Source organism: Hypanus sabinus, chromosome 23 (genome assembly GCF_030144855.1).
Source record: "Hypanus sabinus isolate sHypSab1 chromosome 23, sHypSab1.hap1, whole genome shotgun sequence".
NCBI lineage: Eukaryota > Metazoa > Chordata > Chondrichthyes > Myliobatiformes > Dasyatidae > Hypanus > Hypanus sabinus.
The window spans coordinates 34233208-34258193 of record NC_082728.1 but is presented as its reverse complement, the minus strand read 5'-3'; the positions used below and the strand labels follow the sequence as shown (position 1 = coordinate 34258193).

The 24986-nt window shown below is 39.7% G+C and overlaps 1 protein-coding gene across 1 annotated transcript in view; it reads left to right on the top strand.

Moving 5' to 3' along the window:
* Positions 1-24986, top strand: part of uts2r2 (urotensin-2 receptor 2) — a 126560-nt gene that overhangs the window by 47052 nt on the left and 54522 nt on the right. Inside the window, exons 4-6 of the mRNA XM_059948699.1 lie at positions 9848-9890; positions 17907-17971; positions 19752-19808. Of these exons, the coding sequence (XP_059804682.1) occupies positions 9848-9890; positions 17907-17971; positions 19752-19808 (165 nt within the window). The remainder of the gene's footprint in view (positions 1-9847; positions 9891-17906; positions 17972-19751; positions 19809-24986) is intronic.

Here is a 24986-nt window from a genome sequence, read left to right as displayed (position 1 = left end):
GAGTAACTGGACGCTTTGGATAACAATTGATTGCAATATACTTACGTATATTATATTAGAAGATTATGAAAAAAGTGAACTTGTAAATACCTGCTTGAGAAATAAAGAATGTATATGAAGTATATATAGTATCTGTCTTAAAAGTTAATGTCCTGTATCTGTCATGGAAATGTAATACTGTATATCATAAACTTCCTATGAAAATTATGCCAAATTAATTATCAATATTGCATTATTAATTTAAACTATTTGCACTTATTCTCTCCACAATTCCATTTGGTTCAGTGCTGCTGACATGATGCCAGTTCTTTCCTCAACAACTTAAGTCTGAACCTTGGACTTTTTGTCATGCATGGACTAATTAAATTACCATTAGTTCTATTAACCTCATCAATTCTTCCTGAACAAATTTTGTCAAATACTTTTAAGATACTTTTGCTAACCTTGAAACTGGATTGGATAATGTATGAAAATACTGGTTTCTAATTATTCAAATATGCATTTTTGTGCTGAGCCCTGAAATACAGAATTTGTCATTTTTGGCTGCATTTTAACAAAGGTGTCCCAATTATCACAGGACTGTTCCTTTGTTTCAAACTATAGAAGATTTGTCTGGAAAAGATTTTAACAATCAACTCTAATGTTTGGCATTTGGGCTTGTTTTTAAAATTTGTGTATTATTCTAGTTTCTTAGCAGTTTTGCAGTACTGGCCCTCCACTGGTTATCAATACCCGACTTATGTCCAGCCTGTATATGTAAACAAGTGTTTTGGAGACTGGCAGGATGCATTTGACAGGTTACAAGTAGTTCACATGAGTGAAAACCGACTGTAACTGAGGAGGATCTACATATGAAGTCTGGTCAGTGTGGTACCTTAACCATTTTCCTTGATTCCTTTTAGTTTATTCTTTCCAGTTTACTCTTGATTTTAACCTGATATGAACTTTGGTTAGGTGGGGTGGGCAGGGATAGCGGGTGGAAGAAAACTAACTGCAGGATACTTGTAAACACAAGAGATTCTGCAGATGCTGGACATCTAGAGCAACACACAGAATGCTGGAGGAACTCAGCAGGTCAGGCAGAACTTACAGAAATGATGAAACAGTCGACGTTTTGAGCTGCATGGTCGACTGTTTATACATTTCTATTGCTGCTGATTGATCTGCTGACTTCCTCCAGCGTACTGTGTGTGTTACAGGATACTTGTTTTACTTTTATGAATCAAATCATTTTCTAAGCTAAAACCATAATTTGCTACTGTTCTGGCCATACTGCATATGAAAGTTTGACCTTGTCTTTTCATTAATTTAATAATGTTGCTTAGTAATTACCAGCTGCCTGCATTTGGAGCAGATGTCTTATTTTTTTGATTTCTTACCCCGTTGTGTTTATTTAATGGCTTCAGTGCTTCTGGTGCTGATAGCTTCATAAATTACAGTACTGTATCTGATTAGCATGAAAAAATAATTATCTACTATACTGGGGCAGATCAATCATGCTTTTGTTGAACATTAGGGCAAACTTCAGGGGCCAACTGACGCATTCCTGAATTCTAAGTGTGGTGTAACCAATGTTTGGTGCAGATTCAGATAACTTCCTGTTTTTGAATTCTGTTTCACTGGAACCTAAACCATAGTGCCTCATGTTTCCATAGTGCCTGTTCTTCTTTTCCGGTCTAGCTAATGTATAGTAACAATTTAAATGACTGGTGGATTGGCACCTTCCAAGTAATAAATTACCCCTTATTCTTACTAGCATGCACTACCTGGTGTTTTACCTTAATTGTCCATTCTTTAAATTTATTCCTGCTGTAATTAGTCACCCTCTTTAATACCATCTAGCTGACTAGCTCTTGCAATATGGTATCACCGGCAAATTTAGAAACTTCTTGCTGAGAGAGGCTGGAGCAACTTCCACACTAAACAGTGTTGCATCATTTAACTAATGTTACAATCCTTCAAGTGGTACCAACCAACATTATGCTTGCCATGGAGTTTGAGTACCCAAGTAGATCAGATGGAAGTTGGCAGCTTTATGGTTTCAGACGCAATAAAACTGAAGATCTAGAATGACTAAAATGGCAATGAAATAACTCATCTAAGCTTTCTCCTGGGTTATCTTTAGAGAATATTGGCGTACAGCAGTTACAAAAGATTGCTGGTCAGAAATAATTGAAACATAAGAAATATGTAAACACGAAAACATCTGCTGATGCTGGAAATCCAAAGTAACACACACAAAATGCTGCAGAATCTCAACAGGTCAGGCAACATCTGTAGAAATAAATAAAGAGTCGACGTTTGGGGCCGCGACCCTTCTTCAGAACTGAGAAGGAAGGGGTTAGAAATTTGTTCTTTAATTATCAAATGAATGATGTAATCTGACCTATATCATGCAATTCTCGGGGATTAATTCAAGCATATACACTGTTGTTGCATGTTTGTCACCTACTTACTTACATTGGATTCAATAAAATTACGTTGAGGACTATCACAAGATCACAAGACAAAGGAACGGAAGTAGACCATTCGGCCCATCGAGTCTGCTCCGCCACTCCAGCATGAGCTAAACTATTCTCCCATCTAGTTCCAATTTCTGGCCTTTTCCACATATCCCTTGATACCCTGACTAATTAGATACCCATCAATCTCCTCCTTAAACACCCTCAATGATCGGGCCTCCACAGCTGCATGTGGCAACAAATTCCATAAATCCACGACCCTCTGGCTAAAAAAAAATTCTCCTCATCTCTTTTTTAAATGGGTACCCTCTAATTCTAAGACTGTGGCTTCTTGTCCTGGACTCACCCAACAAGGGAAACAGCCTTTCCACATCTACTCTGTCCAACCCTTTCAACATTCAAAATGTTTCTATTAAATCCCCTCTCATTCTTCTATACTCTAATGAATACAGTCCAAGAGCCGACAAACGCTCCTCATATGTTAGCCCCTGCATTCCAGGAATCATCCTCGTAAATCTTCTCTAAACTCCCTCCAACATCAGTACATCCCTTCTAAGATAGGGGTCCCAAACTGCATGCAGTATTCTAAATGAGGTCTCACCAGTGCCCCATAGAGCCTCATCAAAACCTCCTTACTCTTATACACTATACTTCTTGAAATGAATGCCAACATAGCATTCACTTTCCTTACTGCCGATCCAACCTGGTGGTTAACCTTTAGGGTATCCTGCACGAGGACCCCCAAGTCCCTTTACACTTCTGATTTTTGAATTTTCTCCCCATCTAAGTAATAATCTGCCCAATTATTCTTCTTCCAAAATGTACAGTTGTACGTTTCTCAACATTGTATCTTATCTGCCATTTCTTTGCTCACTCTCTTAAACTGACCAAGTCTCGCTGCAACCTTTCCGTTTCCTCAACACTTCCTGCTCCTCCACCTATCTTGGTGTCATCCGCAAACTTAGCCACAAAACCATTTAATCCATAATCTAAATCATCGATATACAGTGTAAAAAGAAGAAGCCCCAACATCGACCCCTGCGGAACACCACTAGTAACCGGCAACCAACCAGAATAGGATCCCTTTATTCCCACCCTTTGCTTTCTTTCTATCAGCCAATGTTCCACCCATTCCAATATCTTGCCTGTAATTCCATGGGCTCTCATCTTATTAAGCAGCCTCTTATGCGGCACCTTATAGAAGGCCTTTTGAAAATCAAAATACACAGCATCCACAGCCTCTCCCTTGTCAATCTTATTTGAGATTACCTCAAAAAATTCAAATGGTGAGGCAGGATCTTCCCTTCATGAAACTATCTTGTCATGCACCTCGAGATATTTCATAACTTCGTCCTTGAGGATCGACTCCAATAACTTTCCGACTACCGTTGGGTCTGTAATTTTCTTTTTTCTGCCTCCCTCTTTTCTTAAACAGCAGAACTATATTTGTGAATCTATTGATTCCTGGAGGATCATTTCCAATGCCTCCACAATCTCCAAAGCCACCTCCTTCAGAACTCGTGGGTGCACCTCATCCGGTCCAAGAGACTTATCTATCCTTAGTCCATTTAGCTTCCCAAACACTTTCTCTCTAGTAATTTTGACTGTACCTAATTCTATTCCCTGAGACCTCTGGCTATCAGGTATGTTGCTATTGTCTTCCACTGTGAAGACTGATGCAAAATACTCATTTAGTTCCTGTGCCATCTCTTTGTTATCCATTATAATTTCTTCAGCATCATTTTCAATCGGTCCTATATCTACCCGAGTCACTCTTTTAATCTTAATATATTTAAAACAACTCTTAGTATGCTTTTTTATGTTAATTGCCAACTACCTTTCATAATTCATCTTTTTCTTTCCTAATGACTTTCTTAGTTTCCTTCTGTAAGTCTTTAAAATTTGTCCAGTCCTCAGTTTTCCCACTAATTTTTGCATTCTTGTACACCGTCTCTTTTGCTTTTATTTTAGCCTTAACCTCTCTTGCTAGCCACATTTTGTGCCATTTTTCCATTCATGATTTTCTTTTTTCTTTGAATATATTTTTCCTGCACTCTCCTTATTTCTTGTAGAAATTTCATCCAATTCTGCTCTACTGTCCTTCTATCTAGCTTGCTTTTCCAATCAACTTCAGCCAGTTCCTCTCTCATAGCACTGTAATTTCCTTTGTTCCACTGAAATATCAATACACCTGATACCAGCTTCTCCTTTTCAAATTTGAAACTGAGCTCGATCATATGGACAAGCTGCTCCAAAAAGCCATCCCATAGGCATTCTACAAACTCCCTCTCCTGAGATCCAGTACCTTCCTGACTTTCCCAATCCACTTTCATATTAAAATCCCCCATAATTATCTTGACATTATTCTTCTGTCACGCTTTTTCTATTTCCAGCTGTAACTTGTCCACATCCTGGCTGCTGTTTGGAGGCCTGTACATAACTGCCATTGATGTCTTTTTACCCTTGCCATTTCTTAACTCGACCCATAAGGATTCTACCTCTTCTGATCCTTCTTTCCAGTGATTTGATATCGTTGCTTACCATCAGGGCCACGCCACCCCCTTTACCTACCCTCCTATCTTTCCTATACACTGTGTATCCTTGGACATTCAGCTCCCAATCATATCCATCATTTAGCTATGACTCGGTGATGGCTACAATATCATATCTTTTAACCTGTAGCAGTACAATAAGGTCAGCCACTTTATTTTTAATGCTGCGTGCATTTAAGTACAGTACATTTAGATCAGTATCTGTTACCGATTTTGCTATATTTCTATTGCACAGCAAATTACCCTGTCTATTCACCTGCCTGTCCTTCTTGCCATCTTTGCTGCACAGTATCTTTGACTTATTTCTATTTTCCTCTTCCTCGATCCTAACACCCTGGTTTCCTTCCCCTTACCAAATTAGTTTATTTCAATTAATGTCAGCTTCTGGATAAAATAAATCTGCACATGTTTCTGTTCTTGAAGATTAATGACTGGTCTGTATTAACACTAGCAAAATTTGTGACTGTAATAAAATTGATTGTCCTATCTGAAAACAAAAGTGGGATTTCTGAAGGGAACCGGAAGTCTGGTTGACAGTATTAGGTAAGGAGTTTATCTAGTATAAACTAATTGGGTTCTGTAGTCAGTTCTCGGGCTAATATTTTTTTTCACTCATAGTGGAACACTGCATTTAACGACTTACAAGACCCTTGGCTTTTATGTCAAGTCAAAAAATTAAGCATATTGTTTAAAAATTTTGGGAAAACTCAACAGGTCAGGCAACATCAATGAAGAAGCAAGTGTTAGTATCTCCAGTCACTGATTTTTTCATAGGAATGTGAGAAGTAAGGAAACTGATTAAAGTTGTAGAGAACGGGAAGGGGTGGGAAGTACAAACGCGATGACTGTGAAGGATGGGAAAGGACGGTTTGCTGATGTTGCCATCAAAGAATACTCGGTAATAATGGCTGATAGATCTAGAGGTGTTGAAATAGAGGGGAAATAGTTGAGAGGAAATAGAAAGGATAGAGGAAAGAAAACAATGCTTCAGATACAAAACAGAGTTGTTGCTGGAAATCTGAAATTCTTAACAGGTCAGTTGGCATCTATAGAGAAAAACTAAGTTAATATTACATTTGGATGATCCTGCATCAGCACTGGCCAGCTCAGATCAAATGGGAAAAGGCTGATTGTCTGACCATGTTAAATTCAATATTGATTCCTGAAAGTTACATTGTGCTAGACAGAAAACTTGAGTTTGTATTGAATTTTATTGGAAAAGCTCCAACGCACAGCTTAACTCCAATCATAAATTTGCCATTGACCTATCTGTTGATGGCAATATCTTAGATGATGGATGAAGAGGCATACTAGAGTGAGATAGATTGACTAGTTCAGTGCTATCACCCAGTGGTGTCACAACAACATTACATTTCACATAAGTAAGGTCAAGTAGTTGCTTGTGGACTTCAGAACAGGGAAATTAAAACATCCAGCAGTTCTCAATGAGGGATCTGCAGTGGAAGCGGTGAGCAGCTTCAAGTACCTGGATGCCAGCATCTCTGAAGATCTATCCTGTGTGTAACATATTGATAAAATTACAAAGAATGCACACCAGCAGCTGTAGTTCATCAGGGTTTTGAGGAGATTTGGTTTTTCAGCAAAGACAGTAGCATGAATAGCATAATGTACCGTGGAGAGCATTCTGACTGGTTGCATCAGTGCCTGCTGTGGAGGTACCAATGCAGACGATCGGGAAAAGTGTGTTGTAAACTCAACCAGATCCATCCTGGGCGCTAGCTTCCCCACTTGAGGACATCTTCCGAATGTGATGCCTCAAGAATGCAGCATCTATTTGTATGGATCCTCACCATTCAGGACATGCCCTCTTCTCATTACTACCAACAGTAAGGAGGTACAAGAGCCTGGAAATGTACCCTCAACGTTGTAGGAACATTCTTCCCCTTTGTCACCAGATTTTGAAATGGTCCATCAACATTACCCCCCTATTTTGCTCTCTTTTTGCACAATTTATTTACTTTTCATTTTTAAAAATATTATTTATTGTAATTTACAGTAATTTTTATGTATTCTTGTAATTTATGATGTTATGTATTGTGCACTATTGCTGCTGCAAATAAACAAATTTTATGGCATGTGCCACTGATGATAAATCTGATTCTGATTCCAAATTTGCAGAAGGCCAGTGACATTTGACTCTTCCAGTCAAGATGGCGCTTGTGTACAATGCTCCCACAGTCAACACCTTCCGGATAGATTATGAAACCATGTATTTCACTTCTTTAATGTCTTATACATTTTTTTTGTCTTAAATGTGATTCTGGAACTGTTTGGAGCCTGCGATTTGCAGTTTGGATATCATTTGGGTGTTCCAGCACTCCGCGGTCTCCAAGAGGATTCCGGGAGGCAGAGGCAACGTGCGTGAACCTTGTGGCGAGGACGCTGCGGGACATGGCACTTGCTGATGTTCAACTTGATTTTGCAGATTAAAGCTTCCATTGTTTGCTGATTAAAGTGCCAAGGGAGATTTAAACCTTGAGGTGAATGCGGAAGGTGAGCACCAACTGCCTTCCTTTTGATTGCCTGTGGGAATGCTCTGCTGCTGGAGAGGGCAAGGACTCCACTGTGCCTGCAGAATGTTACCCAAGTTTTCTGCATTCTGGATATAGACTTGTACTATGGACTTTTCTCAGTTTTATAGGTTTTTATATTCTGTGTGCTTGGCCTGATCTTTCTTGTGTACAGAGGAAGGGGATCTGGTTTTTTTTTTGTGCAGAGAGGAGGGATTTGGGGGTTGATGATTATGCTGCTGTTCTTTGCTTTCTTGGTTTCGTGGCTATATGGAGAAGAAGAATTTCAGAGTTGTATACTTAGGTAATAAATGAACCTTTGAACAGAGACTTCAGAATGGGAGTAGATGGAGAATTAACATAAGAGCAAATTGGAAACTTAGAGTCATCATTGCAATAGAATGGAGATGTTGTAAAGCAGTCATCTAACCTGTGTTATGTTTCTCCAGTGTATAGCAGAGCACAGTATGAGCACTGAATGTTATGCACAGAAGTGGAAGAACTGCAAGTAAATTGCTGCTTCATATGAAATGACTTTTTGGGTTACTGCATAGTGGGAACATATTGTAGATAAAGACGAGGAGGCATTGCATCTCCAATGATCGAAAAGGAAAATGTTCTGAGAAAGCGAGAGGTTGATTTAGATAAAAAAAAAGTTGGTGGTGATCACAGGGTGAACTGTGCCTTTAGAATGAGGGAAGGTATGCCTAGAAATTAAATTTTCTGGGAAGGTATTTTAGGGGCAAATTTGAACTGATCCCAATAACTGATAATAATTTTCTTTGGCATCCAGTCAATTTATTTACAAGGAGGGTGGAAGTATTGGTTTGACAAATTTAATCCATTTCAAATTATTCTAATCTGTTCTGTGATCAGATAGCAAAGCATAAAATTTGACGGATTATGAAGCTGAAAACTAGGTGGTAATCTCAGCTCAATATTTAAAAACAAGTTTGTTTCTTTGGTGATTTACACCACATTTGGAATAATGACTTTATGATTTCTGGTTGATAGAAACACTGTGGACCTGGTGTTACTTAGGGGAAGTACAATGGTGCACATTTGAAGGTGAAAACCTTCATCTGTTACTTCATGGAGCTCTGAAAGGAACCATTGTTCAGCATCAGGGTGACCACACCTTGGTTTCAGGGCATTCTGGAGGCCGTGGTAGAACAATGGACCCTGGCATTCCTGGACAATGTTTCTCACCCTCTGCATTTCACTTTGGCTGAACAGGGGGTCACTTTTAGTAATAAATTAAGAGAACTGCGCTACTCCCAAGAATGCTATACAGTATGAGGTCATTCTTACTCTCGGCCATTAAGCTTCATAATGAGTCAACCTATAACTGGGGGAGTGATGACCCCCTCCTGTTAAACCATTTGAGGTAACTTACTTTTTATTTTTACCTCTCTTCTAATGTTTGTATATCTGTGCACTTGTAGTGCTACTGTGACGCTGTAATTTCCTTTGGGATCAATAGGGAACCTACCTACCCATAAACATCTAATCTGTCACTCAGCCTTTCAATGACGTATTGTAGAGATGTTGCTCTGCAACTCTCTAAATCTTTTTAAGCCTATTTGTGATATTTGTAACCAGGTCTTAAAATCTCGGTTGCAGAATAAATGTTAGAAAAAAAATCCATTCTTGGATTAATTTCCTTAACCTTACTAAAGTTTGGAACTTTTCTAAAGGCCTCTGTGGGAGTCGAGTTAAACGTCAGTTGGACTGAAGTGGGGATGTGGCCTAACACGTAACATATGATGTCCTGATGAAGGGTCTCGACCCGAAACGTTGACTGCTTCTTTCAATGGATGCTGCCCAACCTGCTAAGTTCATCCAGTTTTTTTGTACATCTTAACATATGTATTTCTGTGGAAGGCCGAGGCTCCCCAGGTGCACCCCTGCAAATGAAGGCCAGAGGTTCACAAGTACAGAATACCACTGAGGATTGTTTTAAGTGGGTGACAAGATTATAGAATCATATTCTTGCCCTCCAGGGAATGATAATAATGAAAATTACTTTTCTGCTCTTTCAGCTTAGGAAATTCTGATTCTGAACATGTCTTGCTGAGAATGTGTTTTGTTTATTGACTCTCTGGGTCGATATTTTCACTGTTGGATGTTTTGTACCACGTACATTCATGCAATAGTGTGCCTTGGTTGATTATTATTAGAAAAATACAAGCTGAGGTAGTGCCTTATCAAAGTGAATTATTATAATTCAAGTGCACATCTAAATAATTTCTTCCAGGTTTCAAAGTGCTATGTGGTCACAAAACTTACTTTTTATTCACAGTATAGCAAAGAGAGGGTTGTCTCTGGGCGGATCGGATGGTGGGGTAAGTGAATTTTTATATTTAAATGGCAAGCTTTTTTCAAAAAAATACACTGCTGAATGCTGAAAGGGTTTTCTTTGTGATCCCAGCTGAAAAAATATTTTCTACTTTGATGCATCATTCAATGTTCTTGTATGTTTCTAATCCTGATATACCCAATCATAATGGATGTCTGAGTAGCACATGCAAATAAGAAACAGTGCTTTTTTGGGCTATAAACTGGTTCTTTATCACAGTGTTCTTTCTGTGAACACCCCCCATTGACTCGCTATCTTTTTGTCTATTAGCATAAGCACCTTTGACACAATCTATCCCATTATTTTGAAGACTACCTTATCCACATCTAGAACCTGAGTTGCTGTTTGATGTTTCTGTCTTTTGAACACTACATTGAAGTCGATCTGAAGAGCCTCCAGCCAGCCATCCATTTTAATGGATGGTTCTTCTGTGCCTCAACTAGACTACAAGCTCTGTAATCCTCTCTCCAAGCCTTTCTGTGTTTCTCTGGATTTTCTCTCATTCAAGATGTCTATGAAATACTGGCCATCTAAAGCTATCTGCTGTAAATTTAATTTGATAAGTGTCTTTGGGAGTTTTACCACAGTAAAGGCATGAAATTAAGGAAGACCCTTCAGTTACTCTCTTGAAAGATTGTTCCCATTGTTCTCTGACTACAGACGTTCCCAATGGACATAAGGAGCAAGGGAAAGTAATTTTGATTTAAATGATTCTATACTGAGGGCAGAGGCGACTGCACTCCCCAACCTGGACAAGTCAAGTAGGATGGCATAACGATGCAGCTAGTAGAGCTGCTCCCCTCAACACCCCCCACCCCCCATGCCAGTGATCAGGGTTCAATACTGCTACCTCTGAGGGATTATTTTGGCATTAGGAAACTTTGACAGGTATTAATTAAAATGAGAAGCAACACACAAAATGCTGGAAGAATTCAGTAGGACAGGCATCATCTATGGAAATGAATAAATAGTGGATGTCTCAGGCTGAGGCCCTTCTTCAAGAGTTAAATGGAAGGGGGAAGATGGCAGCGTAAAAAGGTGGAGGGAGGGGAAGGAGGATAGCTAGAAAGTGACAGGTGAAGCCAGGTGGGTGGGGAAAGTCAAAGGTCAAGGGAGAAGTAGTAATCTGATAGGAGAGGAAAATGGACCATAGGAAAAAGTGAAGAAGAAGGGGAACTGATAGGCAGGGGAGAAGAGGTAAAAGGCCAGATTGGGGAACAGGGGAGGAGGAAGAGGGAAGTGGGAGGGAATTTTTTTTTAACCAGAAGGAGAAATAAGTATTCATGCCATCAGGTTGGGGAGGAAGTAAAAACTGTTCATAGTTTAGCAGGCCAGGTACTAACTATGGAAAAGTGTAAACTCCAATACTGATGAAGGGTTTTGTCCTGAAATGTCGACAGTTTACTATTTTCCATAGATGCTACCTGACCTGCTGAGCTCCTCCAGCATTTTGTGTGTGTTGCTTTGGATTTCCAGCATCTGCCAATATTCTCTTGTTCCTGTTCACAGTTTAACTGCAACTGATAATTTAAGGCCAGCCAAACCAATCATTGGATGTAGGACCTTGAGATTCTGTGCCATAGAAACTATGTAGGGGAAGACGATAGACGGATGTTCATGTTAATTTGTAGTCATTTAAAACTTCATGATAACCTCAGGGAAGATATAAAGTGGCTGTCTCCTGCATTGACTCATTGTAAAGGCTGTATCTGCTATCTAATGCGCAGTTCAAGACACATCTATTTTGTCACTTAATATTTGGACTTTTTGTATATTCAGGGAGCCAACCCTCAATACTGTAACAAGGGAGGTATATTTTCGGTGTATGTGCTCAGAAGCTCTTGGACCAGCCACCAGCTGTTGGATATTCCTATGGGTTTTGCTAGTTACCTGTCTGCACTCAAAGTTGTGTAAAGTTACTTGTCTACGCTCAAAGTTAAAGATAGATAGGTGATTATAGCCATTGAAACCACAGTCAATCATTTATAAATATAATGCAGGTTATAAATTCTGTAGATGCTGGAACTTCCAAAGCAATACATACAAATTTCTGGAGGAAAACAGCAGGTCAGGCAGCATCTGTACAAATGAATGTGTCAATGTTTTGGACCAAGACCCTTAGTTCCCTCTGGCATTTTGTGTGTGCTGCTTAATCATTTTATTCTTGTCTTTGTGTTTAAAAAGTATAAAATATCGTGTAGTGCAAAGAAAGTTAGATTCTCTCCAGAAGATGTACTATGTTGAATACAGACCTTTTATTTCTACTTCAGTGTGGTTCAGTTCTGCAGTCACAGCCTGTCACAGGCTGCATGGGTTTCCTGAAAAGATGCACAGGGTTGGAAAAATAGAAAATAGGTGCAGGACTAGGCCATTCGGCCCTTCGAGCCTGCACCGCCATTCAGTATGATCATGGCTGATCATCCAACTCAGAATCCTGTACCTGCTTTCTCACCATACCCACTGATCCCTTTAGCCAAAAGGGCCATATCTAACTTGGGTTGGTAGATTAATTAGCCGCTATAAATTTTGCCTAGTGTGCAGGAAATGAGGGGAGCATAAAAATGGAGTATTATGGGATCAGTCTAGGAAGCAGAGGCTGTTTCCATGCACCATACGCTGTCGGGCTTCCACAAAGAAGAACCTCTCTGTCACCCCCTCCACCCATTTAAACTGAGGCTTGGTTGAATGGTTGAAGTGGATTATTTGAACCTGCTTTGAATTTCTTCTTCACTCATTCATTATTGACAATGCAAACATGAGATTAATTCCATAATGTGTTTTTTTAATGTTTTCATAGGATGTGGACATCATCGAAATTTTGAATTAGTACTGAATCAAAAGGCATGCTAAGCATTAACCACATTGATGGGTCTTGAGTCACACGTAACCAGATCAGGAGAATAAAGATGGGAAGGGTGTTGCATATTTGTTCACTTAAGTACATTAATCTACCAAATTGGTTTTAACAGTATCTGGTTATTGGCTTCTTATTACATATCTAATTATCTTAAATTAATCTTAAATTTCCCAGCTGCTGTGGTAGGTTCAGACTTCAGGATAAGTCATCTTTATAACAGAACAACCTGTACCATGAAATTGAGATGTTATATTCTCTGAAAAATATTTGCCTGGGATTCTGGTATTTAAAATGTCACAAATAATCAATGGGAATATCCGTATAGCCTTTTAAAGGCAATTCAGATACGCTTAAAAATAGTTCTACATTATAGGGTAGAATCAATCTTTGATTGTTCTGCTGACTTACGGTATAATTTTTATATCTCATTGTATTTAATCACGTATTAAAAGCTCCTTTCTTGTTTGCCTTTATTGGCTTTAAATTACTGGAGAACGGGGTATAGATGCTTGTAAACTTAGGTTTAACAAGTAAAAGGGCAGACCTGAAGATTGTTGTCATGTTCGTATGACTGTTGTCTTGGCCAACTTGCTCATAAAACCCCACTCAAATAGATTGCGGTTGGGAGTTATTTTGTTGTTCTACACCACCATTTTCCTACAGCTTCTAGTTGTTTAAAATCTTAATTTTATTAAGGGCATAAGAATATAAGGGCATGAGAAATTAATTCCCGGGATGGTGGGACTGTCAAGGTTCACGAGGTTAATTCCCAGGATGGCGGGACTGTCATATGTTGAAAGATTAGAGCGACTGGGCTTATATACTCTGGAATTTAGAAGGATGAGAGAGGATATGATTGAAACATGTAAGATTATTAAGTGATTGGACATGCTAGAGACGGGAAACATGTTCCCGATGTTGGGTGAGTACAGAACCAGAGGCCACAGTTTAAGAATAAGGGGTAGGCCATTTAGAACGGAGTTGATGAAAAACTTTTTCACCCAGAGAGTTGTGGATCTATGGAATGCTCTGCCTCAGAAGGCAGTGGAGGCCAATTCTCTGGATGCATTCAAGAAAGAGATAGAGCTCTTAATGATAGCAGAGTCAAGGGATATGGGGAGAAGGCAGGAGCAGGGTACTGATTGTGGATGATCAGCCATGATCGCAGTGAATAGTGGTGTTGGCTCAAAGGGCTGAATGGCCTACTCCTGCATCTATTATCTATTGTCTATAATATACTAACTGCAGCAGCACATGACACATGATAACGTTAAATCAGACCTTAAGGTTCATTGCTGTGTCTGACTTGCTGTTGCAACATGCCATTATAATTCATACTGCCTGGAAATCAAAAGATATTTTATTCTTTCATTGATAATTGTCATTTATCTACTAATCTTTTCTCTTTACTTAATTTCAAGTTGAGAATTCCAAATTTTTGTTGTTTGCATTTTATTACATATCAGTTTGATTTTTTCTTTTGTGTTTATATCAAATAACTCTCCTTAATGACTTGAAGATTAGGTCATTTTAATTGTCAAAGATTAATAGTATAATTATGCACTTAATTACTTGAAGAGCGCTTGATTTATGTCTCCTAGTTCAACCAGGTTTGTATTACTGTAATCATGTTAAATTAGAGTTTAATTAATCGCTGTCTATCTCCTTCTCATCCATTGTATCTTTATTGGACATGGCGGTTAAGTACCAAGATGTCATTACAGATTCTGTGATTGATGCATTTGTATAATATTAAAAGGACTAACTATACTCGTGGCATTCCCTTAATTTGTTATGAAACATAGAATGGGCAGTCATGGGGAAATACAATTAATATATTTCTAGATGGGTGGAGGGGTGGAGATATGTCTCTACCAAAGGAGGTGTAAGGTGCTCCTTTCCTCTGCTAGCCTGCAGGTCACCCTTGGACAAGGTGTAGGACCTGCTTAGCCTCCCAATAAGGTCACACGAAGCCATGGCACAGGTGGTGGATGGTCGTATGATGAGATGATGCATATTCTAAGTTCTGGTTATGCGACCGTTAACATTAGGCAGATGATCTCTGAAGAGTATTGATAATGGTCACCCATCATGCAGATACACTACACAGAGAAAGGCAGTGGCAAACCACTTCTGCAGAAAAATTAGCCAAGAATAATCATGGTCATGAGAACTTGATCACCTAAGTTACATGACACGGCGCACAATGATGATGATTTTTTTTAGAAAATATTTGAATAAGTAAAACTTTTCAAATGATGAAATGTAGTTTGGTGGAATAAAAAATAGTTTCATGCTCATGTAAAGAGTATATCACTAGGGCTTTTCCCTTTGGAGTAAAGAATGAGAAGTGACTTGATAGAGATGTAGAAGATGATAAAAGGTATAGATCAGGTAGATGGCCGGAGACTTTTTCTCAGGGTAGAAATGGGTAAAATGAAGAGGCATAATTAAAGTGTGAGGTGGAAAGTATAGAAAGGATGTCAGAGGTAGTTTTTTTTTAAACACCGGAAATGGTAGGTGCATGGAACGTGCTGCCAGGGATGGTGCTAGAGGCAGATACAATAGGAGCGTTTAAGAAACTGTTAGGCACATAGATGAAAGGAAAATGGAAAGCTATGTAGGAAGAAATAGATTGATCTGGGGGTTAAAAGGTCAACACAACATTGTGGGCCATGGGCCTGTACTGCACTGTACTGTTCTCAAGGCAAGAGTTTCAAAATTAAAGAATTTCTATAACACTTTTTAAATGTTGTATTTATACCAAATTTCTCAATACTCTGCAACATTACCATATCCTATTTCTGAGCATTTTATGAGAAGATAGTATTGATGTGATTGAATCATTACACCTAACAGATTGGTGAAGCTCTGCTTTTCCATCGCTTTATGGAATTTAAACCATAACTTGTAACTAGGCTTTAAGTAGCTCTATAAGACAGCTGAGTTTCATGAAGACCCCTGGCTCCATTCTTAAGGATCAATCTACAGAAAGCTAACTAAATCATTCTGCCAAATTTCATGTGATCTCTGATGCGGCCATCTGTTGGCACTGTGATTTTGTGCCATCACTGCTAGGTTCGAGCAAACATTGGCTTCAGTGTACGTTACCATGGCAAAATAACCTATTCTCAAACAAGTACAACACTAAATTCCCAAATAGGCCTTTGCTTTTAGTAATGCAAGATGTTGTAGATGCTGGAAATCTGGAACAACACAAAAGAACTAGAGGAGGTTAACAGGTTGGGTCAGGCAGAATCCATGGAGGGAAATGGACAGTTGATGTTTCAGGCCATCAGCACAGAAAAGAAAGAGGGCAAAGGTGAGGGGGAGGATGGAACAAGAGCTGGCAGGCAATAGGTGATTCCAGGAGAGTGGGGTTTAATAGGCAGGTGAGGGAGGAAAGAGAGTGGGATCAATAGAAGAATCTGGAAACTGATAGGTGGAAGTGAAGAAGGGATGAAGAAGAAGATGGAATCAGCCAGCATCTTGCAGTGACCAGCCATTTTAATATCACTTCTTATTCCCAAACCAGCATATTAGTGCATGGTTTCCCCCACCGCTAAGATGTGGCTAGCTTCAGATTAGAAGAATAGATCTTCATATTCCTCCATGCTAGTCTCCAAACTGACAGCATGAAAATCGATTTCCCCAGCTTCTGGGAACCACTTCTGTCTATCCATTTTCTTTTTCACTCTTGACGCCATTTGCCCCCTCCACCTTACCTGTTGCTTTCCCCCCCATCCTCTCCCACAACCCACACATTCCTCCCACATTACAGCTAATAATCTGACAAACGAAGAACTTGGCTCTCAAAGTTAACTGAGCTCAGTCAAGGGAAATAACTATTGTTCTTCTGCATTGTTCTCTGACCTCATGAACACAAGTTACAGTTGATGAAGTTTTTAAAAGTGATTACATAATGTTGAGACATGTCTCTGGTAAAATGTCAAACTTGTATCCCACATGATGCATCAGCAACCTGAGCAAAGCAAGCAAGATTGTTTAGTCCTACGGGCTAACAGTATTGCTGTGCAGTTTGAGATTCACCTGGAGGTATCCATAACCAACCTTTCAAAGCTAATTGCTGTCTATTTCTTAACTCATATTCTACTAAATAAATTGAAGTGTTAGAACTCAGGCAATGTATAAAATAAGTACATGAAGTTAGATTTGGTGAATATCTCAAAAGTGAGCAGTGAAATTGGGTAGGTTTTATGATGGTGATTAATTTTCTTGCTTGCTTTCCTCTGGGCATTGATTCTTGCCAATAGGAGCTATAATTCATTGGACCATTCCATTCAACAGTGACAACCTCTTTCAAAAATATGCCAAAAATATACCAAATAAATTTACAAGACTGTAAACATTATTTTATTCAGTGGCAAATAAATCATGCAGCAGCCAATTCCACATCAACAAAGTATCGGAAGCTGTGATGAGCTTGTGGAGCTAATTGTTTTGTTGTTGTGAAATTGTTGATTGGTAGATGAGTCAGCTTGGAGAGGGATAAGTTAATTCTCAGCCTTCTGTTGGAGGGGATTGAAGCCTCTGCCCATTTCAGTAGGATTGAACTGATTTTTCTCTGTCTTGCAAAGCAAGAAGTTTGTATATCACACTAAAGTTCCCTTTCCAAATCAGTGAGTTTTAGGCTTGAGTAAGCTCATGATTTACCCCAAAGTTGTATAGCACAAAGATCCTCTGAGGATAACTTCTAATTGTGCTGCCTGAGCAGTCACATGAAGAACGGGTGAAAAACCTGAGTGGCCTTGACCTCAAAATGTTAAATTACTGCATTCTCTCCCGATCTGCTGAGTGCTTATCGCAGTTTTTATTAGCGCTCTTGGATTCATTACCTCACAATTTGACTTATTGTTTATATGAATTAAATGTGGATCACTCATTTCAATTTAGCTAGAAAAATAAAATACTTGATATTTTTATATTTGTTTAAGTGAGCAGCTTTCTCTAAGTTTAATACTTTTGTAGGATTATTTAAAAAATTCAGCAGTTAGATGATAATCAGAGCTTCAGAGACTGCAAAGCATTTTTTTTCCTGTAAATTTCCTGAAAATTACAATTTTATAAAGGGAAAAGTGTTGTACTGCATGCGGGAATTGTTACATTGCTCTCTCTGTTTCCTAGGCCTCCATTCTTGATTTGCATTCTGGAGCTCTGTCAATGGGGAAACAGTTTGTCAATATCTATAGGTAAGATGTGGTAAGATCATTGTTTGCCCCAGTTATTCATCAGGGATTCAAGGTACGGGTCTTACAAGCTGGATACTGTACCTCACAGAGATGCCTTATCATATTGTAGCAGATTTAATTGGTTAATGACCTGGAATGCAAATCAATGCTTTTTATTTCCTCTCTCCATCTTTGGCATGCGGATTATGTGTAAAGTGACTTTCATTCTGATTGCATGTCATTTTAATTTACAATAGACAATAGACAATAGGTGCAGAAGTAGACCATTCGGCCCCTCGAGCCTGCACCACCATTTTGAGATCATGGCTGATCAACTACCAACAATACCCGGTTCCTGCCTTGTCCCCATATCCCTTGATTCCCCTATCCATAAGATACCTATCTAGCTCCTTCTTGAAAGCTTCCAGAGAATTGGCCTCCACTACCTTCCGAGGCAGTGCATTCCAAACCCCCACAACTCTTGGGAGAAGAAGTTCTTCCTTAACTCTGTCCTAAATGACCTACCCCTTATTCTCAAACCATGCCCTGTGGTACTGGACTCATAAACATCCTTAAAATCCAGCTACATCTATAGAAAAGCATTCAGGCATAGAAAGGCTTAATCATTAGTATATAATTCACAGTGACAGTCAATAATTTAGACTTGGACATTACTGCTTTGGAGCTCCACGCTTCAGCGTATGTCCCCTCTTGACACCATGGAGAATTCATATTTTTATTATATTTCGTCAAGTGGTCATTTGACTCATCAAGATGATATCAGCTCTTGGAGCATTCCTGTCAATTCCAGTTCCCCACTTATTTCCCAGTATACTATTTCCTCATCAACTGTCCCGTGCTCCACCAATTCTCCCTTGAGCCTCCAATACCAGAGGTAATTTCAGTAGTTAATTTAACTTACCAGTCGGTGTGTTTTGGGGAGGGAGGTGAAAACTGGAGTGTCTGGGGGGAAAAATCAATTGGTCACTGGGAGAATGTGTAATCTCCATTCTGATGGCACAAGAGGCTAGTATCTGTCCCAGTTTACCGGAGCTGTGAGCTCCTGTATTCATGCTATTTAAGGGTGATATTTCTTCTCGCTATGTTTGTACATAGTAGTTACTTCTCCTTACTTGTTTAAAGCTACAGTTGCCTGCAGGGATTGGTGATTTTGAGACTCGTGCACAAGCTAGTTGCTTTGCATCTGGGGTCATCAGCAGAGTGATCTCTGAGTATGGAGCATCACGTAAAGATTGAGCAGGTCAACCAGCTGGGGGAAGAATATGGTGACACATCTGTCTACTCTCTAGTAAACTGACTACCTGGAATTGTTAAGTGTAGTTTTACTGGATTTTACTTTGATTGCTATCAATAGTGGTAACTTGCTGTAATTATTAAATTTAGCTTTTAAAATGTAGGTATTCTTCAGCTGGCATTACGCTAATGTGTCTAACAGCTTGCTGGTATCTCTTAATCAGCTAGATCAAGCATTGCTAGCCAGTATATTTTCTGCCATGATTATCTTAGCCTGATTTCCAATCTCATGTGAGACTGCATTGTCTGATTGTTATGCAACTTACATATTTATTCTTTGGAGGTGGGCCAAGGTGCAGACTACATAGCACATGTTTTTTTCCCCCTGGATCTACTTGGAAATGGTTTTATTTTTATGTAATCTTCAGATAAAGAGCTTTGAATTTCTACATGAATTGAAACTTTACAGAGTGCACATGTTGGAATAATTGTAAATGAAGATTAAACTGAGAACATTGCATGCTGTTAATTAAAAATACTTTTATAGGTACTTTGGTGAGCAAATAAAGGAATTATTTGATGAAGAAGACTTCGCATTATACAGGTACTCTATCATGTATTCCAATAATTAATGTAAGAATAGCTACATATACGGTAACTGTTGCTGAACTTTGAAATATGTTTCTTCTCTCCTCCCATTCCCCTACTGCCGTTCATAATATCTTAAACCGGTCGTGGTATTGTGTATATCTCTGGGTCTATTGTTTTCTTCTAGGGCTTAAGAAAGATTGTAAGGTCTCTTTATTAACTGCAGAACAAAATATTAGCGATGCTTCCAACAGCTGAAACTTCAGATTTTCAATGGATATTGGAGCTAATCTGTGCCTTTATTTGATTGTTTGCACTTTCAAATCTAGGAGACAAAAAAGCTGAATGGCTTTAAATATTGATTAATCACTTCTATCAAATAGCATAGCACACAAGGTGGTGATGTTCAATCGGCAATCTCAGGCCCATTCATCATCCCTTATACTTGCAACATTTATTTTCAGTTTGTTTTATCAATGCCATTGTGATCAGTGTTGTGTTGTTTTGTATTTTACTCTAGTGTGTGATACACTAGCTATTTGTTAGATCGTGTTTCTGTCTCAACACTTCAAATCATTACAATTGCACAGATTCCTATTTTAGTTTATGAAATCTCAAGCCTGGCACCAGCTCTTTTATTCCCCACTCTTTTTTCAAATTCTGCTATCTTTTCTATGAGGAATTCATGGAACAAATGCTTTCATGAAATCTATTTATATTTAAATTGTTAGATCAATGATTCTTTAAAGGATATGCTTGGAAATTTTTATTTTGTAATTACAAGAGACTGTATCATAATCAGACAATTATTAAAACCATTTTTAAACATGTATGACAATGTGATAGTAATAACATCTGTGAAAAATTATTTGTTCTGATCAGTGTAGCGAAAATCAACTTTATTGGGTTTCAGAGACAAATTCATTATATGCATAAAACAGTCTACACTACTGAAAATACTTAGAATGTTGATGTTATTTATTGATGGTTACTCTGGGACAGTGGTTAGTGTTGGTGGTGAAATGGGAGAAATAGGATTATTGACTCCTCGGGTAACATGTGGAGGTTAGGAACAAACACATACACACTCTTCTAAAAGCAACGATGATTCTGCATGAACATCAGTAAATTTAAAGTCCTATGTATATCTCAGATATACTGCAGTGCTGATTTTGTAGTATTGATAAAGCTCCTGACCTTGGTTATTCCTTTCCTGTGAAGACTTTTGTTAGGATGTCTTACCCTGTGTAATGAAATAGGGTACTGAAAAATGTATGTAGATTTATGTCTAAGATAAACTCTCTACCTGGCTGCCAGAAGCTAATTGTTTGGTGATTTATAAACACATTTGAATGTGCAGTTTAGTATCTGAGTATAAATTATTACAGGTGCTGTGATAGTGACTAGAATTAATATGAGTTCCCAACTTTGGCTTCAACGTAATGACACGCAATGTAATTGCCTTCCAGAAAGTGTGGAATGAGCTGCAAGCAGAAGTGGTGGATGCAGGTTCAATTTCAATATTAAAGAGAAGTTTGGATAAGTACATGGATGGGAAGGGTATGGAGGGCTATGGTGTAGGTGCAGGTTGATGGGTCTAGGCAGAATAATAGTTCAGGACAGACTAGATGGGCTGAAGCATGTGTTTCTGTGCGTTACATATGAGTTAGACTATGACTAAGCTGAGTTACTGCCTAATAATTACTTTAATTGCTTTTAAATATCTAAAAATTGGCTGCATTTAAAGGCTATTCATAAAACATTAAATAATTAAGTAAGAGAGATAATAATTATTATATATGAAAGCTCCCAAGTTTCCTTGGCTGAATAAGTCTAGGGAATACACACTCCAGTCCTGCCAGACCCGTGAGATTGAGAAAGCTCGTCCATCCCCCCAAACCCTGATTTGTGTGGATGCTGTGTAATTTGCTACCCTGTTAAAAGTCAGTGCCAAGAAATAACAGACAGCACACTGCATACGATTAAAGGAATTATATTTATGAATCTTAACTAAAGGGTTATAAAGGAAAAAAACCAAAAAGGACCCATTATAATTAGTCAAATGTGCACAAGTTGGAGCTCAACTCTTCCAATAGTCATACATATTCACCCATCTGCAGTCGAAATCAACACCTTGCTCCATCAAATCACGGTCCCTCACCGGGTCGAATCCTACGACTGGTTTTCCAGTGTCTTCTCTCTTCATCTCCTGCTGAACAAAGGACTCAACTCATATTCCAAAGCACCTGTTATCTCTAACCATAAACCAAAATTGCTTCTATAGAAAGACCATTACGTTAGCAATGAAACCTTTCCCAGGGTGTTACATATAAAACAAGCTAACAAAATATAAATAAAATGAAAATTCAGGCACCCTTGACGTTTCCTTTTTCCAGTCTCTCTATAATGTACCAGGGCTCTGTAGATGCGGTTGATGGAGATTTAAGCAACACATAACTCACAGGCACAATTTTGGATTAGCATTTCAGCCCAGTGGCTTCATCAATCTCTACAAAGTCAGGACAGCTCAGTCTTTTAAAGGCAGAAGAGGTGGAGTATACTTTATGATTAACTCATCATGGTGCACAAATATGATGTTTCTGTCTGAGCCCTGCTCCTCCGAACTGGAACATCTTGCAATCATATGTCATCCATTTTCTCTGATAGGGAGTTAGCCACCATTACCCTGGAAATGAAGTATATTCCACTTCAAGCAGACATCAGGCAGGCACTGGAGGAGCTGAGCAATGTAATTAGTGGTTGTGAAATAACACACCCTGTTGCCTTCCCTATCTTTGCTAGAGATTTCAACCAGGTCAGTGTGAAAATCTTTCTGAACAGGTACCACCAACGTATCAGCTGTGGAAACAAATGAGCCAACTTGACCACTGTTATACCACCATCAAAATGCTTACCATGCCATTCCACAACCATGCTTTGGATAGTCCCTGGGCTATACTTATACTTCCAGTACATAGTTAGAGACTGAAGACCGCAGCACCAGTGGTGAGGATCAAGAAGGTATGGTCAAGGGAGGAAGAGGGGCAGTCACAGGACTGCTTTGAGTTGGTGGACTGGAGAATTCATTGACTTCATCAAGAGCTGTGTGGATGAGTGTGTGCCTTTGAAAACATACTGGATCATACCCACACCAAAAGCTGGGTATGAACCAGGAGATGCGAAACCTGCTGAGGGCATTCAAGACTGGTGATCTAGAACTATACAAGAAGTCCAGGTACGACCTATGAAAGGCTATTTTAAGGGCAGATCAACAATTCTGATTGAGGTTAGAGGCAGAATTGGATGCAGGTCAGCTCTGACAGAGTTCGCAGGCCATTACTTCCTACCAAAAAAAACCTAATATCATGAATGGCTGTGATGCTTCACTCCCGGATGAGCTCAGCACTTCTTGTGCACACTTTGAAAAGGAAAATAAAACTACACATTACATCAAAAAGGTGGCATCCATCGTTAAGGATCCCCATCACTGATATCTCCTTCTGATTGCTGCCTTCAAGGAGGAGGTACTGCAGCCTGAAGAAACAAACTGCCGAGGCGTGCAACAAGAACTGGCAGGAGCAGACTGCCATGGTCAAACAGAAACTGGGACTATGGGAGTCCCTATCAATAACGGGCAAGAACCTGGTCATCAGGTGTGAGGTGCTCTCAGGGCTGCTGTACTTGGTGCAGGTGTGGCCATTCCCCCGCTCATTCAGCTCGGAAATCACCTGAGCCGTCTTCAGATTCGTCTGGGGATCCAAGATGGAGTGGGTCAGACATACCACCCTGCACAAGTCCCTGGACTATGGGGGCAAAAACGTCCCCAATGTCTGATGGCCAGCTTTGTGTGTGGCTGCATCAGGTTGTGTGTGGATCCCAGGTACATGGGCACCAAGTACCACTATGTGCCCAGGTTCTACCTGTCGCCCTGGCTACGAAGGATAGGTCTGGCCCCTTTCCCGCGCAACACCCCTATCAGCTGGTCGTTGCTGCCATACCTGTCCTTCGTAGAGAAGTTCTTTCAGGTCAATGCCTTTGAACAAAGGGCATCAGGCAGTGGTCAGCACGTAAGGTCCTGCAAGCACTGCAGGAGAAGGACGAGATGGACACAGTGGGGTGGTTCCCTGAGCAGACCGTCCAGTTCATCTGGCAAAATGCCTCATCGCCGGACCTCACAACAGGCACCAAGACCTTGCCTGGCTGGTGGTGAGAGGGGTCCTCCCAGTCTGATACCTCCTGGACGCCCAGAACGTTGCCTCCACACCCCTCTGCCCACGGGAGGAGGAGTCGGTGACCCACCTCTTTGCACACTATGGGTTCGCGTAGAAGGTGTGGAGGAGGATGGAAGGGACAGTGTGGAGGTTCATCCCCAGCAGCTGCGTGACAGAGGATTCTCTGATGTACGGGTTGTTCCAGGGGACACACACTGAGACCAACATCCGGTGTGGCTAGCAGATCATCAACTCGGTCAAAGACGCTCTTTTGTCGGCCCGAAACTTGATGGTCTACCAGCACACGGAGATGTCCGTGGGGGAATGCTGCCGACTGGCACGTTCTCGGCTGCAGGAGTACGTGCTGAGAGACGCACTCAAACTTGGTGAAGCCGCCGCAAGGGCCTGATGGGGAAGGACCACAGTCTAGGGTTTTTCTCCCGCGGGAGTTGAGGGGTGGGGGAGGGCGGGGTGTATACCCCTATACAAGTGTATGTAAATATAGAATAACAGAGTGCCACGTGGGTGGTGAAAAGTGTGAAAATATAAAGGCAGGAATGGAAACAGTTGTAAAGGATTGAAAGTCATTGAATGGTTTATTGTATATAATTTTATTTTTGAATAAAATATATTTTTTGTAATAAAAAAAACACACTCAATGTTTCAGGAAGAGCTTCTTCCCCTCTGTCATCAGATTTCTGAGAGGACAATGCATCCATAAACACTACCTCAGTATTATTCCCCTCTCTTTTTGCACTAGTTATTTAATTTTTTAATATATGTATTTCTTGTAATTTATAGTTATTATTATGTGTAGCACTGTACTGCTGCTGCAAAACAATAAATTTTATGCCATATGCTAGTGATATTAAACCTGATTCAGAGCAGAATGAACCTATGGAAGTGATTGGCAGCGATTCCATCCCAATTTCAATATGTAATAAAAAGAAAACTTTGTACAAGTCAATATCAGATAACGTCAT